Consider the following 25,818-nt stretch of genomic DNA (forward strand, 5'->3'; position numbering starts at 1 on the left):
TATTTTGCACATTATATAATTTAATATTTACAGTTACACCTGTACACAAGTCTCTACATGCATGGCTGTACAACACCTATATCAACTTGCAACAGTTTGCATAAATAAGTGTGTTTGTGTATATATTACACTTACAGAAAACGTCAACCTCTGCTTCTCGTGCCGAAAAACAACTCGTTTTTGAAGAAAACGAATGGTAGTTAATAATAATAATAATAATAATAATAATAATAATAATAGGTGTGGCCATTTGTTATGTACTGAATCATAAAGTCTCAAATATTGACAGCCTTCATTCAAACAAGGTCATTAAAACTCGCAGTTACATTATTAATAGAAGTGTTTATTAACAGTTAATTTCATACGGAAAGTACGTGTTAACCAGTTTGGGAACTTCCGTTGTTGTGGCACCAACCGTATTTGGATTTTTTTGTTTTTTTAAATTATTAATATTTCAAGCAGACGACGAAAAATATTTAAAAATATTTCGGCAAATATAATAATGCACACATCGCTGATCTAATGCACGCATCAGCCGACTTTATTTAAAAAAACTAGCGCTAAATACGCTCGTTGTCACGTGAACTGGAGTCTCGTTTTAAGATCCCGATTCAAAATGTCGCTCTGCTCTGGACTTGAGCATCCCCAAGCCGGATATCATGTTAACCACACCAACACAAGGACCAACAACTATGTGTCCCTGAAGAAAGCACATTCGAAAACGAGGAGGACGGCTAAGGACAGTCCACGAGCAAAAACTGTCCCGATATGAAAATACTTCGCAAAATACATTAATATTATGGTGTATAAAACGTTTAATGAAACAACAACTCGGTCAAGTAAAACGGTCACCTTGCTAATTAGGCCTACATATTTTCTTTCGTGGACACTAGGCCTACTTGCTTTATATAAATGGCTTCTCGACCAAAAAAAAAAAACTCGGCGCAGTTCTTCACTTACCGAAGCAATCTTCGCGTCTCAATCCTTCCGTGTTCCTTTCTCAGGCAACACAGTTCACTCTCTAAAATAACTGACCATACTACACAATGCAATCAACTGAATTTCACCAAGACAGAAAATATATTTCGCTAAGCTTTTTCACCTGCCCCCCGCATTTGGCGCATTCGCTAAACAATGTGGCCGAACCCGAGGCACTTTTATGACACCACACACTCCTAACCAATTGCATTCAAGATTTGGACCATGTAAGCCCGCCCCCAACGATACGGGGCTTCAATTTACACATTGGATCCTGCGCATTGAATTCCTGCGCATGTACGTAACATATGGTGGCGCAATAAAGCAAAAATGGCGGGGAGACTAGCTTATTGTAGTCTACTGCAGGCATTTCGGCGTCCAAAGTCGATCACAGTGACCCTGCTCACTTAAAACGAGATTGTGGTGCTTTACAAACATTTTAACTGTGCCTTCATAAAACAAATAAATGTGCAAAAGAAGTGTTTATAATAGATTAAATGCAGATAATGTTTGGGATGTGTAGAAATCATTTAATTCACATATATACATTCATACCTATTATGATTATGAATTTTATTATGGTCTGTCTGCTTAAGGTGCCTCAATGCACTAGTGCAATGGAACCAGACATTAGTTAAGAGCTGTTTAACATGACCAAATTCTGTAGATCTTGTGTAAAATTTTAGTCAAGGATCTTAATAGAAAATGGAGCATTTAATGTTTGCAACTGAGCCACACATCTCCTTGCCTTGTGTCCTAGCTAGCATTTGTACTAGTTCAAATGTGAGAAATTCCAAACTTCCAATATTTTACAAGTAATAAATTTCTAAAATGGAGATGTCAATTACCATTTACTGTTTAGGCTGCAGAACCTTGCTGTCTTGGACTTTCAAATAAAACATTGTTTACAAAGTTAGAATTCATTAACATCAAAACTCCATGCCAAAGCACATCGATCAGTGGGAACAAATTTATTTAACCTTTGCTGATTTTTACTGATTTATACAAGGAACCCTTTCTCAAAGTTACTGGTTATTTCTTTATGCCGCCTTGGAATAGTCTTTGTGATGTACAAAAGCCTTGGTCAAAGGTGCCACTTGACAGCATAGTTCTTCTCCAACCAAACAAAAGATCTTACTTCTTCCAAACAAATGCCGAGCTATTTCAATTTCTCATCTTTGTTAAGATTTACTCCATATTATGATAGTGCTGGCTAATTGGGGCCAACAACTTGTCAGGAATTGATCGAAAACATTAGTCTTCGGAGGAGTTAAACACAAACGTTGGGGAAAAGTGGGGTTGCTTGTACATAGTGGAGACAATATTTGGCTATGGCTGGTATTCTTGTCAGTTCAGGGCTTTATGATCTGCAATGGACTGGCAGCTCGTTCAGGGTGTATCCCTCCTTGTTTAGGAACCAGTGATTCCAGGATTGGCTCTGACTACCATAATCCTGATGAGGACAAGGTAGTTCAAGGTGAGTCAGTGAGTGGGTTCCATGATGTTTTTATTGCATGACACCTAAATTCCACTCTGACTATGCCAATATTTTGTAACTTCCCAGGACAGGTTTCAGACATCACTAGGAGCCCAACTGGATAATCTTAAATTAACTTGGTACCTGAGTTATCTGGGTACACAAATTAACAAAAATGTCTAAGAATATTGAGTGGGCAGTAGATTTTATTTTTTTTCTGGGCATTTTTCAGACAAATTATGAGATTATAAATAGATAAAGGGAAAGAATGTATTAAAGTTTTATGACAAGTATCTTTCAGGCAAATTAAATCAAAGGTTTACAGAATGGTATTAATTGCATTGCAATCTTACATTGCAGGATGGTTGTGCCACTAATATCTCACTGCTCCAGGACTGGAGGTTTGAATCCAGCTCAGTCTATGTAGAGCTTGCATACTGAATTCATGTATGTGGTTACCATGTAACAGAATGCCTTCCTGTCAAGGGTGTACCCTGCCCCACACCATGTTTCCAAGGTAGGCATCAGACCACCATGACCCTGCATTGGACAAGTAGTTATTGTTGCTGAGTAAATTCATCTCAGGTCTAACAATACTTATCCACTTGCACTGTAAGAAGAGAGGATCTTGAGTTTAATAGGCAAAGCAATGGTTTAAGTGCAAAATGTGATTCACAGCTTTAGATGGCATAGTTGGTAGCTTTTATCCTGGGCTCTGAGATTGGACTTTGTTTTGAATCTGGGTATTCATAGAGTTTGCATATTCCTCCTGCATTTGTGTGGGTTTCCTCTACATGGTTGTTCAACCATTCCAAAGACATGTTTTACGTGAACTGGTAAATCTACATTTTCCATTAGTGTGTGCCTGAGTAGCCTGTAGTGGACTGGTGCCCCCTCTTGAGTGTACCCTGCATTATGTCTTCTGTTCTCTAGGATCGGTTCTGAGCTACAATCACCCTGAACTGGATAAACACACACAGACATTCTCAAAAACCGCTCATCTCAAGCAGGGCTGCGGTGAACTGGAGCCTAACCTGGCAACACAGGGCACAAGGCTGGAGGGGGAGGGGACACACCCAGGACGGGATGCCAGTCCGTCACAAGGCACCCCAAGCAAGAGGAGAACCCCAGACCTGCCAGAGAGCAGGACCCGGCCAAACCCACCGCACCACTGTGCCCCCACCCAGGATAAACATTTATTGAAAAATGAATGGATACATATATTATTTTCATTTTTGAGAAAGGGAGTTACCAATTTACAACTTGAACTTGAGTTAAGTTTCCTTAAGTACCCTTCTTTTTGACAGAAGGGTTGAGAAAGGTATCTCAACAGAGTCTGAATAAGTACCTCATACAGGCCTGATAGACACCAGTTACCAGTACCAAAAGGATGTGCCTGGTCTATTGTTGCTATCTTGTCTCGATGGTGCCAAGGACCCGGACCGTATATGCAAACCCATTAGTTTGGCAGGGAATGTACCAAAGTGCCCCTTTTGGATTTAGAATTTTAAAATTGTTTATCTTGTTCATCTCAAAGACTTGTTACATTTAGTTGGCTCATAACATTACCATACTGATTGAAGTCTAAAACAGTAATTCTGCAGACATAACTACTATAGTTACTGTTGTTGAGTAGGTGAAATAGTTTTCAGGACACCTTCCTACTGTTGCCCTTTCAAATGTAGATAGGAGGAATGCTTAGGAAAAGGCAAAGTCAATTTGTAGCATCATTCATTAGTACTGCAACCTATGTCTACCCAACAAACCATTTGCAGGATAACAGACTGAACATGGATATTTTCGTTGTATCCAACTTGAAAGCAGTAAAAAAAACATTCTTGATCAAGAAAACCATTGATCAAGAGGGATTCAGATGCTCCCTCTAAGGTAGAATATACATTGCCTCGAGAAGCCCATTCAGAATCCTCCCAAAAGGAAAATACTGGAAGCAGTTTAGCTTGGTCTTTCAACACATTTTCAAAGTTACTAACTTTTTGTAAGGCCCTAATATCATTAACCAAGGTGACTCATCACATTCAAGGTGCCTGCCTCCACCTGTCAGTGGATCACTAGCTTCCTGACAAACAGGAGGCAGTAGGTGAGGCTGGGGAAGTTCACAACCACCTCCTGCACAATTAGCACTGGTATTCACCATGGATGTGTGGTCTCCCCACTGCTCTTCTCCCGCTACACCAACGACTGCACTTCAAGGGACCCCTCTGTCAAGCTCCTTAAATATGCAGATGACACAACCCTAGTAGGATTTATCAGAAATGGTGATGAGTCTGCATATAGATGGGAGGTGGAACAGTTGGTCCACTGATGCAGTCAGAACAATCTGGAGGTAAATACACTGAAAACGGTGGCGATGACAGTGGATTTCAGCAGGAACCCCCCCTCCCCCTTCATTTTTAACAATGCTGTATCAGTGGTGGTGTGGCGGGTTTGGCTGGTGCCCGCTGTGTGGTGGGTCTGGGGTTTGAGCCCTTCTTGGGGTGCCTTGCGACGGAGTGGCGTCCAGTCCTGGGTATGTCCCTTCCCCCTTCAGTCTTGTGCCCTGTGTCCGGGCTTGCCACAACCCTGCTCGGGACAAGCTGTTGACATTGGTTGGTTGGTTGGGTGGTATCAGTGGTGGACACCTTTAAGTTCCTAGGATCTACAATTTCTCAAGACCTAAAGTGGAAAACCAACACGATGTCCATCACAGAAAAGGCCCAGCAGAGGATGCACTTCCTGTACCAGCTGAGGAAGCTCAACCTGCCACAGGAGCTGCTGATCCAGTTCTACACAGCAGTCAATGAGTCTATACTCAGTTCCTCCATCACAGTCTGGTTTGGATCAGTAACCAAACAAGAAAAGAACAGGCTGCACCATATAGTCAGGTCTGCAAGAAAGGTTATTGGTTCCAGGACCTGTAGTCCTGCAGAATAAGGAGACGGGCAGGGAAAATTGTGACAAGACCCCTCTCACCCAGGCAACAGCTTTTTTGAACTTCTCCCATCCAACAGGTGCGCTACAAATCTCAGTGCACTAAAACAACCAGATACAAAAACTGTTTCTTTCCCCATGCTGTTATGTCCATGAACAGCTCGCTGTTAAGTCTGTGCAATACTTTCTCCCTCTTACTTATTCCCTCCCTCATTGTTTATTCCTTACCATCCCTGCACTTGTATGTATGTTTATATGTATGTATATGTTGTGTTTTTTTTTTTTGGTCTACTCTACACGATGAGGGGGGTGTGGTGGCATGGTGGCCCAGTGGGTTTGGCCTATGCCTGTTCTCTGGTGGGTCTGGGGTTCAAGTCCTGCTTGGGGTGCCTTGTGATGGACTGGCCTTCCATCCTGGGTGTGTCCCCTGTGCCTTGTGATGCTGGGTTAGACTCCGGCTTGCTGTTACCCTGCTCGGGACAAACGGTTTCAGTCAACGTGCGTGTGTGTGTGTGTGTGTGTGTGTGTGTGTGTGTATGTGTGTACACTATGAGCCATTGGGAACCAAAGCCAAATTCCTGGTATGTGTGTGCATACTTGACCAAATAAATTGGATTCTGATTCCAAGAAAAATCACCCATAGATCTAAACCAAGTTGTTACAACTGACCATCCAACCATCAACAACTGCTTAGCCAGTGCAAGGTTATGGTGGTCCAGAGCCTATCAAGGTAGCACAGCCTGTGAGGCAGGGAACACTTTGGAAGGGATGCCAATCTATGGTATTGCAATGACAAATATAAAAAAAAAAAAAACTCATGAAAACATGGGTTTCAACAACTCTGCACAGACCTGACTAGATTCAAAGCCATGTCCTGACCTAGAGCCCAAGAGCTGGGAGGCACCAGTGCTACCTGCATTATTGTGCTTCCTACCAAACATGACCCCAGACACAGAATTAAAGCTACATTTGAAAATGTTGCTGAATTCTATCTGATCACCTTCATTACAAGTCAAGGAACAATATTCAGTTTTGCTTATATTAAACCTTTTATGCCATTTGCTTTATAACAGCCAATATTACTGTTAAACAATGAAAAGACTAATACTGTGTTCTATGACAGACATTCTTTATGAGAGAGGAAGGGGATTTAAGAAAAAATGCTGTCTCCATCAAATTCATAGTTCCAACAACAACTAGTAACAGTATCAAGGGCTGCTTAATTTGCATAAAGCATCTATAATACAAATGGTAGTTTTTGTTCTCTAAGGGATAAAGAAAAACACATGGTATTAAAAAACACATTAAAAAAACTGATCACAGGCTGATATACCAAACATTTATTATTTTAATCATAATGGCACATAACATTTGAGAAAGTACACATCCATTCTTACTTGGCAATAGAAAAGGATGCAATAACTAAATTTTGCCATAAAATGCAGTATTAACACAAAAGTCTCAATTTCTAGGTGGTAAAGTCCTCTCCTTTGAATTCAGTAAAACCAAACTCTACTGAAGTCTTTTCAGTGTTGTGGTCCACATTTCCATGGAAAAAATATACCATTGGCATAAGCCTGACTATCTCATATGGTAAAGCTAGTTAAAGATGATCACTATAAAATTCTGAGCTATAAAACCATTTTGATTTGCATTAGCAAAACTAAAGAAATGGGTGCATGCAAAGAAAACAGTACCACTAATATGCAAGACAACTTACTTAAACTACTTGAAATACTAGAGCCCAATTTAAATTATTACCTTAATCAGTTGGAAATTAATGCCAAAAGTCAAGGCTCCAAGACCTTTACAAAATGGAAGGGGTCATTCATCTTCTGAGTAGGGAATGGGAGAAAATGAGCATGGTAGTTTAATAACCTTGCAGATATGTCTTGCTACCTTGAATCCAAATTTGTGAAATACATCAAGAAACTATTATATCACTCGACTGATATGTGGTTGTGATGCGGTGTGGTAAAATAGGGAAGACAAAATTCTGCACATTTCTATAATTTATTTAACAGTAGCACACACTTCAGTTAGAAGTCCATTGCAATCATCCAATAACCAGTTGTCAAACTGTCAATAAAAACAAATCTATACAAGGTGAAAAAGTATATAAAATAAATGGTCCTAGGAAAGACCCCTGAGGGACACCATGAAAAGCTGCAAAATAATCCAGTTAAATATGTTTCAGGGTCACTAACTGTTAAATATAACCAGCAGACATCTCTTCAGGAACACCAAAAGACAGTAGGCAAAATAGGTCAAAGGCTTTCCTAAAAATTTCTAAATCTGAATGAAAAGTTTAAACTTAGTGATTCAGAAGAAGGAAACATTTCAAATTTTAAGAGACCTATAACATAAATGCAAAATTACATTTAGAAGATTAACCTGCCTACCTCAAGCAGGTTTTTACATTTTGGGCATCCATATTATAAACTACATTTCCAGCAAGACTTATGCAAATGAGCTGAGGAGAAACCAGCAAGACTGACCCCAAATACACATATATATGTATATATAGATATTTTTCTTCCTCCAAAAAAAAAAAAAAAATCAGTTTTTTTGTGAATCAGTTTCAGTGAAATTACCAAATTTTGGAGTTTTAAGAAGAGCACTATATAGTTATGCTTTTTACAAAGAGGAACTAGTTAGCATACATTTTGCCAGTAGTCATAAAACCATTAACAAACAAAAGAATCTCAAAACATCACAAAAGAAATCAACTGTTCAACTTGTTCTTTTTATAGTCCAGTCCACATTACTTGCCTCATTCTTTTAAAGATCTTAGTTCCATTACTACAAGTAAAGGATGAAAGAGTCTAACACTATTTGTGTCATTAACCAGAGGAGACTGTCAGGTAATGCCATTATCCAAGGCTATCTGAGCCATGAGCACTCTGGTGCTGTAAAAATGTCACTAAAGAAGAGAAGGTCTGGGTGCACTCTGTGCATTCATATAGCACTTCAGCTGCAATACCTCCACTAGCCTCTTCCTCCTCCAAGTCTTCTTCATCCTCAAGATCCTCATCATGTTCCAAAACTAAGGTAGGATCCTGACTGGATCCAGTGGTTGGAGATATTTGCGCTTCCTTGTCCTCTTCTCCTGGGGACAAACTTTGGTGCGTTTCAAGATGTCGTATTAGAGCACATGACTGTCGGAAACGCCTTGGACAGCGGGGACACTTGTGTATCTCACCAGCAAGCTCTCTTCTGTGGTATCGCTGGTGACGTTGGTAAACACAAAGTAATCCAAAGCCTTTTCCACAAACACTACACTGGAAAGTCACCCGAGGCTTAGGGGATGACTCTGCTTCTTTTGGGTCACAGGAGTGCTGACTGTTGCAACCATGTTTATCCCGTTCAGAGGAATCCAAAAATATCTTTCCACACTTGATGCAATTGCAGTTACTGCTATCCTTTTTTCTTTCTGATGCACCTTTCTCTGTCTGCTTTAGTGGACACTGTAAATGTGGTTTTAATTGTGGCTGTTGCAAATGGATATCCCTTCTACTTTCTGCTACTGCTTTTTCAGTCTCAGCCTTTGATTGTGTTCCTTGTGCATTATGATACATAGCAATGTGCCTTCTTACATCACAGCGTTGTGGAAAGTGTCTCCCACAATAAACACAAGTATGCAAAGTCCCCTTGTGGTATCTCATATGCCGAGACAAGCTACTGGAATGCACAAAAACACGGTGGCATAGTTTACAAGGATACACTCGAGCATTGTGATTAGCTTGGTTCCCACGAGGGGGCCTTCCCCGTGGCTTTGCCTCTTTCGCAGGTGCACCACTTTGAATTTGTTGCTTCGATGCTGCTCCACTTTGGACCTGTTTAGGTTTGGGCTCTTGTTCTGGGCTCACAAAGTCTTCTTGTGTTTGGTGGGAAAGGTGGTGCAACTTAAGATCTGATAACTGCTGAAAGCGATTCCCACACAAACCACAGCGGTATGGTCTAAAGGAGGTGTTCAAGCTAGGGGCAGTATCCTGACGCTTATGTGTACGTTTAGGTAAGGCTGTATTGGGTTTACCATCATGAGATTTCTCATCCTGTTGAGTTTTTTTCTGGGGTGCTGGCGTATCATAAGTAGAAATACAAGACACAATTTTTCCATGGGCGTGACTGAGCAAGTGGCTCTGCAAGTCAGACAGCCAGAAAAAACGAAGCCCACACAACTTACAAGGGTATGATTTATCAGTGCTATTCTCCTGTACCTCTCCAGACACTTTTGAAGTCTTTGATACAGCCTTGCCATGCCGTTCCTCCTGGTGAGCGTGCAAAGCTTCCTTATGGAGAAAACGCTTTCCACAATGCCCACAACTATAAAATCGCTCATGTGCATGTTCTTGAAGGTGCTGTCTCAATTCCTCTCGTTCATTAAAAATCTTACAGCACAAAGTGCACTTAAATCCCCGCTCCAAGGTTCTGTAGCGTTGATGTCGCTGTAAGCCTGATCGAGTGTTGAATAACTGGCCACAAGTCTCACATCTAAACCGTGCAGGATAAGTAGGTACAAGACTTTTAGAACTACCTCGTTGTGCCTTAGTCGGTGATGGAGTTACGGGAGTCAGTTGAGACTCTGAGGGCAGAGGCTGATTAGTTGTCAAAATTATAGGAGCAGAATGAGACTCTAGAGAGCGATCCTGGTTTGGTGACAAAGTAACAGTACTAGAATGAGCCTCCAGAGGTAGAGCTTCTGTGGGAGGAAGAACAGGAGCAGACTGAGACTCCAATGAATGGTCTTGACTCCAAATTAGATCTGGGGATTGAGGTTTGTCAGTGGCAGGTGAAAAATAGTTTAGTTCTACCGATCTGTCTACAACTGTTAACATGCCATTTTCATGGAGTGCAAACTCAAGAGGCGTTCCAAAGCTACTGGGGGGGCAATCAAAGGGGAAAGGATCAACTGGCCCATGTATAACCATATGATTTAACAGGTCAGGGTAGTGGCTGAAGCCATCACCACATTCAGTGCAGATGAAGGCAGCTGTACCTCCTACTTGGTCTCCACAGTTGTTGTAGTCAACTAGAGGATACTCCATTTTTAATTGTGTAATATTACCAGGTGGGATAATATCACTCACAGTTCTGGAAGAAGACAGAATAGTGATATTCTTATAAAGATATGTTATAATTCTGTGTTGAATTCACAGGAAAAAAGGAGTAAAACGTCCATCTGTCTCAGTGGCGTCCTTTCATCATTGTAAATGTATCCCAAGCAATCAGAGTACAATGTAAAAGGTAATTTGTCAGTCAAAACAGTTAAGTAATTCTGAATTAGAATGAAAGATGAATTTTGTGACTATGTTCACATTTGGAGATTCCTATGAAGAGTAGATTCCTATGGGCAGAGCCCACTGAAAAGAGATTTCAAAACAAGTGACTTCATGAACAGCAGGACATTTGATTGAAGTCGCTTAAAAAATCTCTCCCAGGCAATACTGTCACATCAGCAGGAAATTTTAACCATGACTGCAACTTGCTCTTCTTTTTCTTTCAATGTTCAGCCATTCTGGCATCTATGGCAGTGCCTTGACTCAGTCACAAAAAAAGGAGGGGGGGGGGGAGTGTAATCTTGGTCTTTTCTTTAATGAGGCTATCCTTTTTCCCTTCTGAGAGATGACAGTGTGAAAGCTGTTTGGTGAGGACAAGCTATATTAAAACTTCAAAATTTATGTTGCCAGCTTCTTGGTAAAGTAATTTCGCTGGATTGTCCTTCTCCTGAGGTAAAGAGAACATAACTTCCAGCCATTGTGTTTATCAACTTTTGCTGTCAATCCTCCTTTCTTGTTTCTGACTCAATTCTTCAATCAGAATCTGAGAAAGTGAGAAAAGAGAGAACGTGAGAAAGCAAAGGTCCTACCATAGCTAATAGGTACTGAGCTAAATTATGACATGCACTCACAAAACAATATCCGATCATTGATAATCAGCTTTACCCCCTAATAATTGGTTTTTCCAATATTTTGAGCATAGGTGAACATTTTCATGGGCTATTCAACTTTCCAACTGAGTCACAGTATCTATATACAGGTAGAAATAGTCCTTTCTATGCAGATATCTGAGGAATTGATTAAAGGGTCTTGAGGACAGTCCATTTATTAGTTTCACAGATTTTATGTTTTACCAAGGTCCACAGTTTAAAATAATTCAACTGCAGTGCTTATAATAATACTACACATCTTTCTTCTGCCCTGACAGTGTCCAATAAACAATTATCTTTTAAAACCACCAGTCAGAAAGTATTTGGGGCAGGTGTTAGCATACCAGATAGAGCTGCTGCCTTCAGACCTGAAGGTGGCCTGTTTACATTTACATTTACCAATGCTTTTCTCCAAAGCGACATACATCTCATAGAAGATACAATGTGTGCATTACATTAGCAAAAAGAGACTTAGATGCAGACGCGTGATTCTTAAGAGCAGTTAGTTTGTTTCTTACCACCATATAAATCGATGTACATCACACAAGCAGCTGTATAAATTGAATCTCATTTGAATTCCATGCACTGAAATGGCCATAAGCAAGGTACCTACTCTATATTGTGCCAGTAAAAATTATCCAGCTGTACAAATGGCTAGGTGATTGTACATAATAGTCTAAGTTGCTTTGGAGAAGAGCATCGGCTAAATGAATAAATACTATGCATAAGCTGCCACAGGTGAGTAACTTGCCTCTCAAGTTGTCTCATGGTTATAGTGCCATTGAAACCATACAGAAATGGCTCAAACAGCTGTAAACACCAAAATGGCATACAGATTGGTTAAATTCAGGAATCTTACCAAGAAAAAGCAAGCAGGTCTGTAAATACCAAAATTTCCATGGTAATGGCAGAATTAGTACAAAGACCTAATTACATTTACTCGTTTAGCTGATGTTTTCTCTAAAGCAACTTACAATGTTAAGGTACTTATTATTTACCCAATTATACAGCTGGGTAATTTTTACTGGAACAATTCAGGGTAAATACCTTGCTCAAGGGTACTATAGTCAGAGGTGGGAATCAAACCTGCAACTCTTGGGTCCAGAGGAAGTAGCTCTTACTGCTACACTACCACCACATATTTGATTCTATTCATTAAACCATTCACAGTTGCACTTCCATGTGTAGGTGAAATATCATGCTACATTCTTGAGACAAATCAAGACAGCCTCTGTGACCCAAGACTTGAACAGAAGCTTCTCATTACATACTTCACCTTTGCTGAACTCTTAAATCTGAATACTAGATCATACGAATAAAATAGTACTCAAATTATGGAGGTAATAAGAATGGACCCAATGGAGTTCTGGGGACTATTTAACAATGTGAAATTACTTATGTAACCCAATTAAATTCCATATACATATTACTACTTAAAATGACTGTGCTTAGATGAAAAGTGCAGTACAGCGTGTCTTGTTTTTAGAAAAGCTAGCTCGGTCATGACTGTATGACTAATCTGGGGAGGGGCACATAAAATGTTGCCAGTGTTATTTTTTTTTTAAAAAAAAAAAAAAAGCTTTACTTTTAAAAAGTTACACTAACATCTTTAAGACATTTTACGAAGTGGCAGGTGTATTAAAGGCTAATTACATTATTTCTTTATGCAAGGAGTTCTTTTGATCAGGTTTTGTTGTCCCTCATGAAAATTGACTTGAAAACAGAAAAATGCCAGTTATATTTCATTTCAGTTTTTCTTTTATATTAGAGGTACGTACATTCATTAATTTAACTGACGCTTTTCTTCAAAGCAACTTACAATGTTAAGCTGTTACATTTACCCACTTATACAGCAAGGAAACTTTACAGGAATAATTTAGAGTAAGTACCTTGTTCAAGGGTATGACAAGAGTAGGTAAGATTCAAACCAGCAACCTTCGGATCCAAAGGCAGCAGCACTAACCACTATGCTTTTTAACCTCTGATTCTTAAAGGAATCCATAAATTTAATTTTCAGTTCCAAGATCTTCTAGCATGACATGGTCATACATAAGGCAATATATCTGAGAAACAGCATATAGCCGAGTGCTGGTTTGCTGCGACCCCACTTGGGACAAGCGGTTTCAGACTGTGTGTGTACAGAGAACCGTGTGTACGGGTGTATTTAAAGAGACTGTTTTACGTTGCCAAATAATCAAATAAAAGGAACATTTCCTTAGCACGCACACCTGCAACAGTTCATTTTCACTAAACACCCAAAAGTGTTTATCCAAAAACAGGATCACACATACAGTACATATTATATTTTTTCCAATACAGGAACATGTATGAAGTATTTTTCTTCCACAACAATTTAACATTATCGTTAAATTAAAATATGTAACACTGAAAAGTTCTATATGAACATGTTCTGCTTAACATGAACTGTGAGCATGAACAACAATTCAGTAAATATACAGTAGCTCAATCAGTAATTTACAGTTCAGATGAAACAAAGGTACCATACATTGGGGTTGCCAGGATCAGAACTAGCAAATGCTGTTCTAGCAACGCACAAACAAAATCCTACTCATACTGAACATCATAGCTAAACAACTCACTAGTGGTAAGAAGCATCTTTGTAGCTGAATGTTGTCATACCTGTCTCTACCATATCTAACAAATAGAGATAAAATTTTCGGTCAAAACTGACAAAACAAAAACGGACCCGCAGAGCACTCACCTCTTTGGCAGTAATAGCTGTATTAATTTTGATGATGAATATCACTCCAGCTGCCATCTGAACTCAAGATTATACTATTGCTGGATTCAGTTCAATTAACTGTGTATAACACCACACTAATTTCATTAGCTGTACCTCCATGCTTACTAAATAAATTAAGGCTGAAACAGTTCAGTGAGTAACTTGATTATATACAATCCTTGATATAAAATTTCGGCTTCAAGCACTCGTTCCACATGTATCTTTCATGATTGTTATGTAAAAACAGAAACGGAGCACACGGATGGTCATTCCTGTTGTGCCAAGAGCTGATGTTGTTAACATAATATGACTGTGTGGGCAGAGACACAGAGGATTTGGTTTTTTTGAGGTGCTCACTCCAAATATCTCCACTCTATACTCCAACCCAGCTGGAATGCACCTTTCAACTGTCTGCAAAGCGGCACTGCAACTTCTGTTTGTGCATGAGTGTGTTTTCTGTTGTTGTAATCTTATTAGGCTTTTTTTTCCCCTAGAAATGCCAAAAAGCTTCCAAGGACACATACTTCATCTTTACATTGAAACCACATGCTACTTTAAGGCTTACATTACTACTAAGATGCATGTAAACGGATAAAATGTACAAAGCAATGTTGATTATTTTACTTATGCCTTACTTTTTAGTTGCACCTTGAAAAAGTAATCTGAAAAATACTTTTTAATTTATTGGATTTCAGTAAATGTGTTTTTTTTTTTTTTTTTTAAACCTGAAGTGTAATTAATATGGCCTTTAATGGCAAAATAGGCTAAATTTCCTCTCCAGCATAATCTCTATTGCTGTTTAATAAAATATTTTTCATAGGAATTTATCTGATCAGACTACTTGATTAATCATCAGAATAATCGGGAGAGTACTCAACTGAACTAACCAATAGTTGCAGCCCTAATGAAGAAAACAGTTTTACCCTACAATTTGGAAAATGTTATATGCTCTGACTATGCAAAATAACCAGATTACTTATTACAAGGTTTTCAGAAACTGAATCAACAAAGTACAACATGATCTTATGCATCTCTTGCTTAGGTCAGGGGGTAACCTCCATCAGACTACAATGGTGCAGCATTGCTCAGCAGAACGCTAGGAAACTTCTCCCACCTTAAAAGGGTTAATGCATTTCTAAAAAAATTCTTTCAATAGGTTAATTCTCACAGCCTGATAACCATTAGTTTCAATTACATATGTGTTCCTGAACCACAAAACTGATATTGAATTATGCTAAAATATAATAAAACCTCATTCAAATGTATAGTTACTTCAATAAAGTTATCATAAAGCATTACAGAGCAGTTTCCCTTCATCAATGTACAACATTATACTGCTGTCTGTCTCCATCATTCAGATGTTTTGTAGGTATTACATACACTTAAATGATCACAAACAAATCACAGATACATATAAATCTGAATGTACTTTAACTTGAAATAATAATGCAAAAATAAAGAGAAATCAATTAAAACAATGCAAATGAAATCACACTCATTAAACAAGCTGCTATGTGTATTACACAGCACTGACTGTGCGGAATTTAGTTATCCAGCATTGTAGGTGACCTTGGACAATGGTGCGAGCTAAACACTAGCTAATAACTATTGTTGGACAAAAATGTCTACTAAAAGAATAAAATAAATGTCTTGCACTGCACAGCTCTAAGGCAGCATGTGAAATCCAAATTCAATTCTTGTAACTTGAATAGATGTATCTTGGGGTATGCGCCGTTAATTTTTTCAATTTAAAAATCTCCAGACATCCTCCTCCTGAAAACCTGGATTCCACAAAGAAACTACTTCCGAGAGTACATCATGTGTAGAAAATATGTTGAGTACTGAAAATTCTGAGACTGCACCAGGTGTGTCCAACCTTTTCTGGACAAGGGTTATAACCATTATTTTGAACACATGCAAGGCTTGAACATGCATTTGAACAAAAAAATTTAAATTCAGTTAATGACACCCCAAGTTACATGTCTAAACTGAGAAGTTATTGTACAATACAGCAGTATCAAATACATCTAATGCTTTAAAAATAAGTATTATAATTAAAAGTAATTTATATTCATTAATTTATCTGATGCTTTCCTCCTAAGTGACTTACAATATTAAGCTACTTACAATTATTTAACCATTTATACAGCCGGGTAATTTTTACTGGAGCAATCAGGGTAAGTACCTTGCTTACAGGTACTACAGCCAGAGGTGAGATTTGAACCTGTGACTTTTAGGGTCCAAAGGCAGCAGCTCTAGCTACTACACTACTAGTTGTCCTTTATCCCTTAATTTATCTGATACAGCTTTTTCTGCTACAAAGCAGCAGACATTCTTGTAAAACCTTGCGCTTGGAAGATCACTCAAAAATAAGCATACAGGAAAAAAATTAAATTCATTAGGATAGGATTAATAATAGGATTAAATTCATGATAAAGAAATACTACAACACAGGAATTTAACCTTGAAAAGATGAAGATAGCTTTAACGCAACACTGATTACTTTATGCCAGGTGCGCAAAACAAGATCATGTTCTTTCATTTCGTTCAAAGCCCTTTATAACATAAAGCCTTTCTTTTACCCTCACAACCTGAAATTCTATCAACACACTTCTTGTCACCTTTCTTACTACGTTTTTAGGTAATAAATGACTATGTGAAAACAACAGGAAAACACTGGACAATCTCGCAACGAGTACTTTCAAAACAAATCATGTAGAACAACTGACTGTTGTGTATTCCACCATGAACCACTGTGTTCAACTATGTTAATTAGAGTTCAGTTGATTTGCCGAAACAAAGACATAAACATGGTGAGGACAAACTCGCTTATAAGCCAATGCGAGTTTCTGTGTATACTGACATTGTTCCCCTATTTACAAATTAGGTTTGAGTCAACTCACGGTTTGAAAACTCAGTAGCCGAAATGACTGTAAAAAGATGGACATTTTTGAATAATTTCACTGCGATACATAAATTCTGAACAAGCCCAGCAAAGGATAACTAAATTTTTCTTCAAGTGAGGCACATACCGAAAATCCTCACACTACATTCACAGATCGACTGGAATTTTATGTTAACAGATAAAGTGCGTGAAACTTAAGTTATTCTTCTTTAAGTCTTGATAACTTAGCTCAAATTCTTCAATTAATTCAAATATAATTCTGATGTACTTTTAAGTACCTCTAACATGGCACTTCAGAGTTTGAAAATGCTAAATGTTTTCAACTGTAATTTCCACAGAATTTTATTTCTAAGGTCTTTATCAGGATCAAACTGGATTAATCTTTGTTTTGGAGATGTAAATTTATAAACTTGTTTACATTTAATTTTAATATTTACATTTAGTAAGTCTGTGATTAGAAATTGTAGAATAATGGGTAAACCTTCATGGAGCTACTCATGTGATGTATACTGGGTCATATGGTAGATTGTGACAAATGAACTCTTCTCTAGAATCACATGTCTGCATCCAAATCTCTCCTTCTGGTCATGTAATGCACTCACTGTATTCTTCTCTGAGATGTACACTACTTTGGACAAAAGTGTCTGCTAAATGAATAAATATAATGCATTCTGGAAAAGCAAACACATCCAATCAACTTTACCTTCACAAATTAATTTTCCTCTTCTTTCCACGTGTTTGCGCTTCACCTTTAAGAGTGAAAACTCATTTCAACATTTTTCCACAGCTGAGCATTAGACTTTGTATTATTAAACCACATCTTCAAAATCTGCCCCTGAGTTTAACAAACCTTAATTGTCACTACACTTTCAAGCTTCAGGGATTTATCACAAACAATCTCTTGGTAAATTATGAAACTGTGCTCCATAACAGTTATTCCCAATTTCACATGCCTTTTTGCATTGAGCTGACAGTCCTCATCACCAACATCTTGGGGTCCTGTCAGTTCTTACACCAGACAGATTGGACTGATGCTGGAGTGATCATATTATAAGTACATTGTTAACACTCATTTCTGCAACAACTTGTTCAATCTACCCATAACATTAGCATCTACACAGACAGTAGAGCAATATACATCAATTGCTTATGGTATGAATGAATGTCAGCATTCCTTTGCAAAGCATATATTACAATGTACACACACACACACACACACACACACACACACACACACACACACACACACACACACACACACACACACACACACACACACATTTTCAGAACCGCTTGTCCCATATGGGGTCACGGGGAACCGGAGCCTACCCGGTAACACAGGGCGTAAGGCCGGAGGGGGAGGGGACACACCCAGGACGGGACGCCAGCCCGTCGCAAAGCACCCCAAGCGGGACTCGAACCCCAGACCCACCGGAGAGCAGGACTGTGGTTCAACCCACTGCGCCACCGCACCCCGGTATCCGTCACCATTACAATGTAAATAACATTATGCATCATATAATACCACAGAAAAAGGTAACTTTTTTTTGTTCATTTAAGAAAATTTGTGCATGTTTCAATGTGTAGTATTTCAACAAATTTACAAAATAGCTATATATTACCATTTCTGAACTGTTTCACAAAAACTGTACCAGTCATTGGGACCTCATGGGATGGAACATGCCCCCCAATTGCACAGTTAATGAAGAAATGCAGTTACCAGAAGGGATTTTGCTCCCTAACCCAGCAATGACTAATTTTAAAATCTTTACAGATCTCATTTACAGCAAACTCACATTACAGTAATTCAACCCAGAGGCACTATAGTATGGTGAAAATACTGTATTGTAAAACCAAATTAAATACTGTCAATTTATTCCCAATCCTCAAAATTGAAGTTTTAATGATACAAATAAACAATTCCCAGCATTAAAAATGTTTTGCAACCACTTAGACAATAAATCAATAAAAATATAATTAACATAATAAAAAGGTAATTAACAAAAAAAAAAAAAAAAACAAACAGATATAGCACTGTTGTCTCACAGCACCTAAACAGGTGGAGAGAACAGGAGTTTTGATCTCCTCTCAGTATTTGTGATTTGTGAAGCTTTCATGCTCTCACTGTGTTTGTGTGGGTTTCCTCCCAAAGATGTGTTTGGCACCATTGCAGTGGCAGCCTGAATGAATCTCTCCACCAGGAATAATAAAGTATGATTGCTGCTTTTTTGTATAAAGACTATAAGAGCTGCAGCGGGTTATCGATGGTCGTGGAGTGAATAGAAAAAAACAACGCATAGACAAATTTTAATCAATTTCACTATGGGCACAATCGGACTACTGCCACCTCCACCACGGTCAGGCATACAATAAGGCAATTCCACCCACAACACTGAGATACACCAACCCACTAGATAGCTGCTCATTGGCTGAAAATACCCCATTAGCATCTCTAATTCCTCCAATGCCTCCGTCACTTCCATGGGCTCCTATGAACGCAACTGTATTTCCATCGTATTGTGAAATTTATCGCACTGTGGACCTCATTTTTATAATGAAAGGGCTACTGTAACGTGGTATAAACACTGTCATGCCATCGTAATATGAGGGTTTATAATATAAAGATTGCCAATTGTGCAGCATGGCTGACAGCCATACTTTTGAGGGTGAGTGAATAACACTTGAAATGTGAATATTTCAGTTTTACAATGTTCATAAAACTGGGCTTATTTTGACAAACTGCATTTTGTCTCAGGGTATCAACAGCTCGCTCAAAACATTCTGTTAAGAATTTGCTATTCAAAAACACTTCATATTTTTGGCAATAATTTCAGTTACTGCCTAACTCACTTTTATCTGTAATTTCCACTGGGAGGACAAGGTTTTTAAAAAGCGTTTGTGCCCTGACAGTTCACTGTTTCGCTTGGATACCTTGTCTTCTTGAAACTTTTCAAATGTAGAACATTTTGTGACATAATTCCTTTTTTATGTAGGATTCTATGAAAACTGAAACTGCTTCATTGCATATAAAAAAATTTACATCACTATTGAATGAAGTATAGGTTCATCCATCTCACTTCTAAAAATTTTTCCTTATTTGTACGACATGTCCAGCACTCGAGTTAAAGTAAATATAAGTAATATTTACAATAACTAACTCACAGTAAAAGAGTTCAGTCATACAATCACAACATACATACAAGTCAAGTGTACAAAATTATTGCCACTTAGGATGACTTAGTAGTAACTGAACAACACACACTAAGATGCCAGCTGAGCCAACAGATTAGGCATAATGGTCCACACTTCACAGTTTTTGTTGTGGTCACTCACCAGCCAAGGCACACTGCATGTTTGAGTATGCTTGTCTATCTGTAGTACTGTATGATTGATTCAACTGAATTGATAGTATTTATGGTAGGTGTAGTATATGTTAATTTACAAATCTTCTGACAAGCTACATTATCTGAAATGACAGGCTGTGCATTGGACATTCCTAAACTACAAATATAATAAATGTGACAAGCATCTTAACAAAAAAAACTTTAAAGCAAAACAGTATTCAGTTAATAAGCTGTGTGTTGGCTGCTGCGTTCAGCTCGATACATCAGAATATTCAATTCTACAGGAAAAATATTTCTTATGAATAAAAGTAACACTTATGAACACTAATGCAACTGAGCAAGTGATCCTCACACCCTCTTCTGGGTGATTTATGACACCCCCCCCCCCCCCATAACCCCTTCATCATATTCATTCTCTATAGTAGCACTGTACAATTATGTATGGAATTCTACCATGTATGTAACACTTTCATAAGCTTAGGCTTATAATAGAATATCCTACAAGGTTTATCCTTTAAACTGGTTGTATGTCTTTAGCTTTGTGTGTTATATCAGTCCCCAAATCCCTGTGTAAACTGTGATTTCAGTGTACACAAATAAGCCTGTAAACAGATGTACTCACCTTAAAGTGTTTGAGTAAAATTTACCCAGCTGTATAAATGGGTAAATCATTGTAATTATCTTAACATTGGAAGTCTTTTTCAAACATGCCAGCTAAGTAAATGTAAAACAAATGTGAAATTTGTGTAATACATGCATCTTATACCACTACTCGGCAAAAAAAAATCCCACAGAATTAATCACTGGGCAGACAAACAAAACTGCAGGACAGATATAAGGGATTGGATCTGAAACCAAAATCGACAATTTTTCAGAAATTGAGATGTATTGTCCTTTAAGTATTTTTTTCCATGCCATTAAAGTGGCATACTATGCTATGTATGCATTGATATCGACCCTACATAGAATGTCAGCTGCTGTGCATGCATTTTTCACATAATCACATGGTAAAAAATTAAAGTCCTTAAAGCCCACGTTTAAAAAGTTCTCGTTACCTTCCTTGAATATTCAGATTAAAGCATAATTTATACACCACCACAATAAACATACAATTGCAAAAACATTAATTAAATTAGAATATACTATTACTATAGCGTACGGATACACATGCTTACATGCTCATTGCATTCTACCATTTAACGGCAGTTCTAGTCATGTTGACAAAAAATGAGCGGCCATTTTGGATTTATGCAAATACTCGTTTTCATTACCTTACATTTAGCTACCATTGTAGCCTTAACGTATTGTTAACGAAGGTTTATTCACTGAAACACCAGTTTCGATTCGTTTATGCGTTTATTTCAGCGGGCTCAGATTCATTGGTGCAACCGGCGACCTACATGTCCATGACTGAGCCGGAGTACTGCAAGACCGGACCGTCGAGGAGTTTTTATTGTACCGACACGGATTGCTAAACTCACTTATACAGTAGTAGTGAAGCAAAAATAATATTGTGGTATTTCCTAAACCCACTAGAGAAAGTACACATAATAAAGTCCCAACGTATTTCCGTAAAACGCCCGCGAAATTAACATGATGAAGTGATGAACACGGTACACCTAACTAAATTATTTATTAACGATGAGATACCGCCCATAATCGATTTAGGAGCAATTTCGTTATACAGATATTTTGTACAACAGTTCATGTGTGGGGGAAAAACATAATTTAGTTAAATTACTAAGAGAAACTGCTTGCCTGACTTGGCTAGCATGCATGCTAGCTCAGGCTGGAGTGCAGGCCTTTTCTCCTTTCACTGAAGTAGCAGGAAACCGGACGGACCGTGTTCTGTGCTTATTACACCGAAATTAAGTAATACTTACAAGATCGAATAGGAATGATGGCTGCGTATTCTAATGAATATTTCAGACCTTCTCACCCACGTCAGGATTGTCGATAGACTCGCCTGTCTTGCATTGAGAAGAAGCCGGGGGTTACATTTGAGAAGGTAACAAAAAGCTGTCTAAAGGAGAGGGAGGAGTCAGAGCGCGCGCTCGAGAAAGAAAGAAAGAGAGAGAGAGAGAGAGAGAGAGAGAGAGAGAGAGAGAGAGAGCATCCATATTACACGTAGGCACTGTAGACAATTAATATTGTATAAACTTTTTTTCCTGTTGTCATTATGTTGTTGTATGTGTGCTGCTGAAGCCACCGGCAAATTTCCTTCGAGATTAGTCCTCATGATACATTTTCTGAGTTGTGCATCACTTAGTTTGGAGAAAAGCGCCAGCCAGTTGCATAAAATGATGGAAATAGGTAAATAACTGTAAGCTTAGACAAGGAAGGTTTGAAAAAAGTAGTTGGATTACCCTATTTTTACCACCAGTATAGAATGGAGACACATAGATCTTCAACGCAATTTGTTGACACACGAGTCTGCCCTCCAAAAGCCAACTAAGAGCAATATACTACGAGATGAAGTCAGAGAATCCGCAGTAATTTTACATTACTTCATACTTCCTATCACAATGTAAATAACCACCAATTGAATGTCACAATATTCAGTTAAGGTAATTGTAAACCCCAGCCTAAACAGAAAATTCTACAGTTCTCCCACTTGCTGCAGCCAGTGTGTGGAATGAGGCCATGCTGTTATCCAGTGTAGGAAAAATACATGTAATCATTTAGCAGACACGTTTCTCCAAAACAACGTACATCTCATAGAAAATACAGTTTGTGCCTTACATTAGGATGAAGAGAATTGCAGACGTGACTGAAGTACAGTTTGTTTCTTTCCACCATATGAACCAATGTTCATCACATGAGTAGCTGCATAAAACTTTATCAGAATATTGACGATTCCTGATCACCTTCCTAGTAATTATTATTATTGTTAATAATAATAATAATAATAATAATCACACACACACATTTTCAGAACCGCCTGTCCCTTACGGGGTCACGGGGAACCGGAGCCTACCCGGCAACACAGGGCGTAAGGCCGGAGGGGGAAGGGGACACACCCAGGACGGGACGCCAGTCCGCCGCAAGGCACCCCAAGCGGGACTTGAACCCCAGACCCACCGGAGAGCAGGACTGCGGTCCAACCCACTGCGCCACCGCACCCCCATAATAATAATCATATATTTTTAAACATACATACAATCATTTACGTTACATTACAGGAGTAGCTGCATAAAGGTTTATTTGGGCATGATCTTAAAGTTATGGTGCATAACAATTTTCACCTTACTTGAATTTAAGAGATCACGGGAAATGTGAGTCTGGAAGAGAGGAGTTTTAAGACCCTTTTTAATTGTCACAGAGATACAACAGTTCTGGGGGGGGTTGTTTCACCACAACAGAGCCAGAACCAAGAACCTCCATGCTTCACCTTTTGTGTGTGGGACCACCAAGCAGGCAGATGTGGAAGAGAGTAGCAGTCTGGTTGGGGTGCAGCGGATGATCAAGTCTTGTAGATATCTGGGAGCAGTTCTATTGATGCTTTTGTAGACCATAACTAGGGTCTAAAATTTGATCTGGCAAGCTATAGGAAGCCAATGCAGAGAAACAAGTAGAGGAGATATGTGGGAACCCTTCAGCAAGTCAAACACAACTCATGCAGCAGCATTCTGTATCAGCTGCAGAGGTTTGATGGCAGTAGTGGGAAGGCCAGACAGGAGAGAGTTGCACTAGTCCAGACAGGATGTCGCCATGGCCTGGACAAGTAGTTGGGCAGAGTCAGTTGTGAGGTAAGGACAGATCCCACAGATGTTATGCAGGATGTATCTGCAGGTCCGGGTTGTGGCTTCGATGTGCTGAAAGAAGGACAGATTTAAGTCAATCGTCACGCCAACACACTTAGCCAAGGAAGTAGGCAAAGTGAGTGAGTTGTCCAGTTTGATCGACAGATCGTTTCAGGAGGACAGGCCAGCTGGGAGGTGTAGGATCTCTGTTCTGGTGATGCTGAGTTGTAGGTGGTGATCAGACATCCATGCAGAGATGTCTGACAGGTAGGCAGCGATGCGCGCGGGAATGTCTGATGTTCCAGGCAGAAAGAAGAGAAAGAGCTGGGTATCATCAGCGTAATAGTGGTATTTGAATCCATGGGAGTCGATGACAGGGCCAAGGGAGGAGGTGTAGATTGAGAAGAGCAGAAGGCCCAATACCACCGGTTCAGAGAGGCAGAGAAGAAGAACGGGAGCTCCGCCAGACCACTTGATAAGATGTGTCAGACAGTAGGACTCAAACCATCTTAGTGCCGTTCTTTCGATGCCAAGGTGACTAAGATGGGAGTGGGTGTGCCGGACCCAAGTGCGGAGCACAGGAAGGTTGTTCAAGGGGCAATCCAGAAGACACGGTCGAGGAGACAGGCAAGAGAAACCGATATGTGAACGTAGTCCAAAGGGAGAATCCGAGAAACATAATACGGAAGACAGGGAAGGAGTTGTGACAAACCAGGAAGTCGAGTACAAGGAGCGGGGCGAGGAGCAATTACTAGGAGCGCGAATGAGTAACAAGGCCGAACAAGGTTCCGCAGCTTCCTATGGTCCGGGCTGCCCTTTCATGTGCCCAGACCCTGATCAGCTGCCGATGTTGCTTGTTACCTAGTTGGCGGGCATGACACAGAGAGGTTATACTTATATTTTACTTCCATTTTTTTTGACAACTTTAACCACTTCTGATTAAATTGAGAAGCATAGCGAGTATACGGTATATAAATAATTTGAAAAAGCCAAACCTTGTCATCGTTAGCAATTTTACGTGTTTGCATCTACAATGATATGACATATCCAAGTACTCTTAGAAACATCTGTCAAAATTTCAACATAGTGCTCATTTACCACGCAAAACTCCGCAATCTGGATTATGTGGCTGTTTATTTGTGAAACTAACCTGTGCACTCTTAAGTTACACTTAAACTTATTTTTGACAAGCATCTCTTCCGCTTCATGTACTGTCACAATATCAAAGGGTCTCACGTTATGTGATTTTTATAAAAGCACCCTCTTCCTTGATATCCCTGTAGTTTTTAGAAAAGTCAGACAATGCATATTCATTTACTCTGACACCTGCCTTACAGTAAAACAAAAAGGAAGAGTGTGGATACAGCTGTGGTTTCCTCACTGTGTTGTTCAGTCTAAACAAATAATACCCTTACTGTTTTCTACAAACCAACTCTTCAGATAACATCTGTAAGGCCAGGCTATGGGAAAAAGAATGCATTTAAGAGGCCAGGTTGTTTTATATTCTGAACAGAATTGTGAAATGGAATGGTTAATGGAGTTCAGTGATGTTTTTCAGAAGTTGCACTAGAAGTATGGAACTGCTCCCACTCCTCAAATATTCAATGAGTGTATGACGGTAAAAGAGAATTTGATTTCCTCTGTACCCATGAAGTTGAAACCCTGGTGCTAGAAACACATTCCACCTATTATGTAGAGGGGACCCAATGCCTGTGACAGCTAAGGGCAAGACAATTCATTTTTGAGATTCATGACCACAATTTAGTCATCA

The 25,818-nt window shown here is 39.1% G+C and overlaps 2 protein-coding genes across 3 annotated transcripts in view; both read right to left on the bottom strand.

Annotated features, from left to right (window-relative positions):
- The window catches only part of znf1035 (zinc finger protein 1035), a 34,407-nt gene extending 33,251 nt beyond the window's left edge, over window positions 1–1,156 (bottom strand). For both annotated transcript variants that reach the window (XM_018732250.2, XM_018732251.2), the window contains exon 1: window positions 961–1,156. The gene's annotated coding sequence lies outside the window, so the exon portion shown is untranslated. The remainder of the gene's footprint in view (window positions 1–960) is intronic.
- A 5,591-nt stretch (window positions 1,157–6,747) lies between these two features.
- Window positions 6,748–22,337, bottom strand: LOC108922177 (zinc finger protein 184). The gene is made up of 2 exons (XM_018732146.2): window positions 22,188–22,337; window positions 6,748–11,206 (listed from the first exon to the last, which is right to left on the bottom strand). Exon 2 carries the CDS (start codon window positions 10,429–10,431, stop codon window positions 8,257–8,259), a length of 2,175 nt encoding a protein of 724 aa, XP_018587662.1. The 5' UTR covers window positions 10,432–11,206; window positions 22,188–22,337; the 3' UTR covers window positions 6,748–8,256.
- Window positions 22,338–25,818: the final 3,481 nt, after the last annotated feature.

The sequence above is a fragment of the Scleropages formosus genome, chromosome 18 (genome assembly GCF_900964775.1).
Source record: "Scleropages formosus chromosome 18, fSclFor1.1, whole genome shotgun sequence".
NCBI classification, from domain to species: domain Eukaryota; kingdom Metazoa; phylum Chordata; class Actinopteri; order Osteoglossiformes; family Osteoglossidae; genus Scleropages; species Scleropages formosus.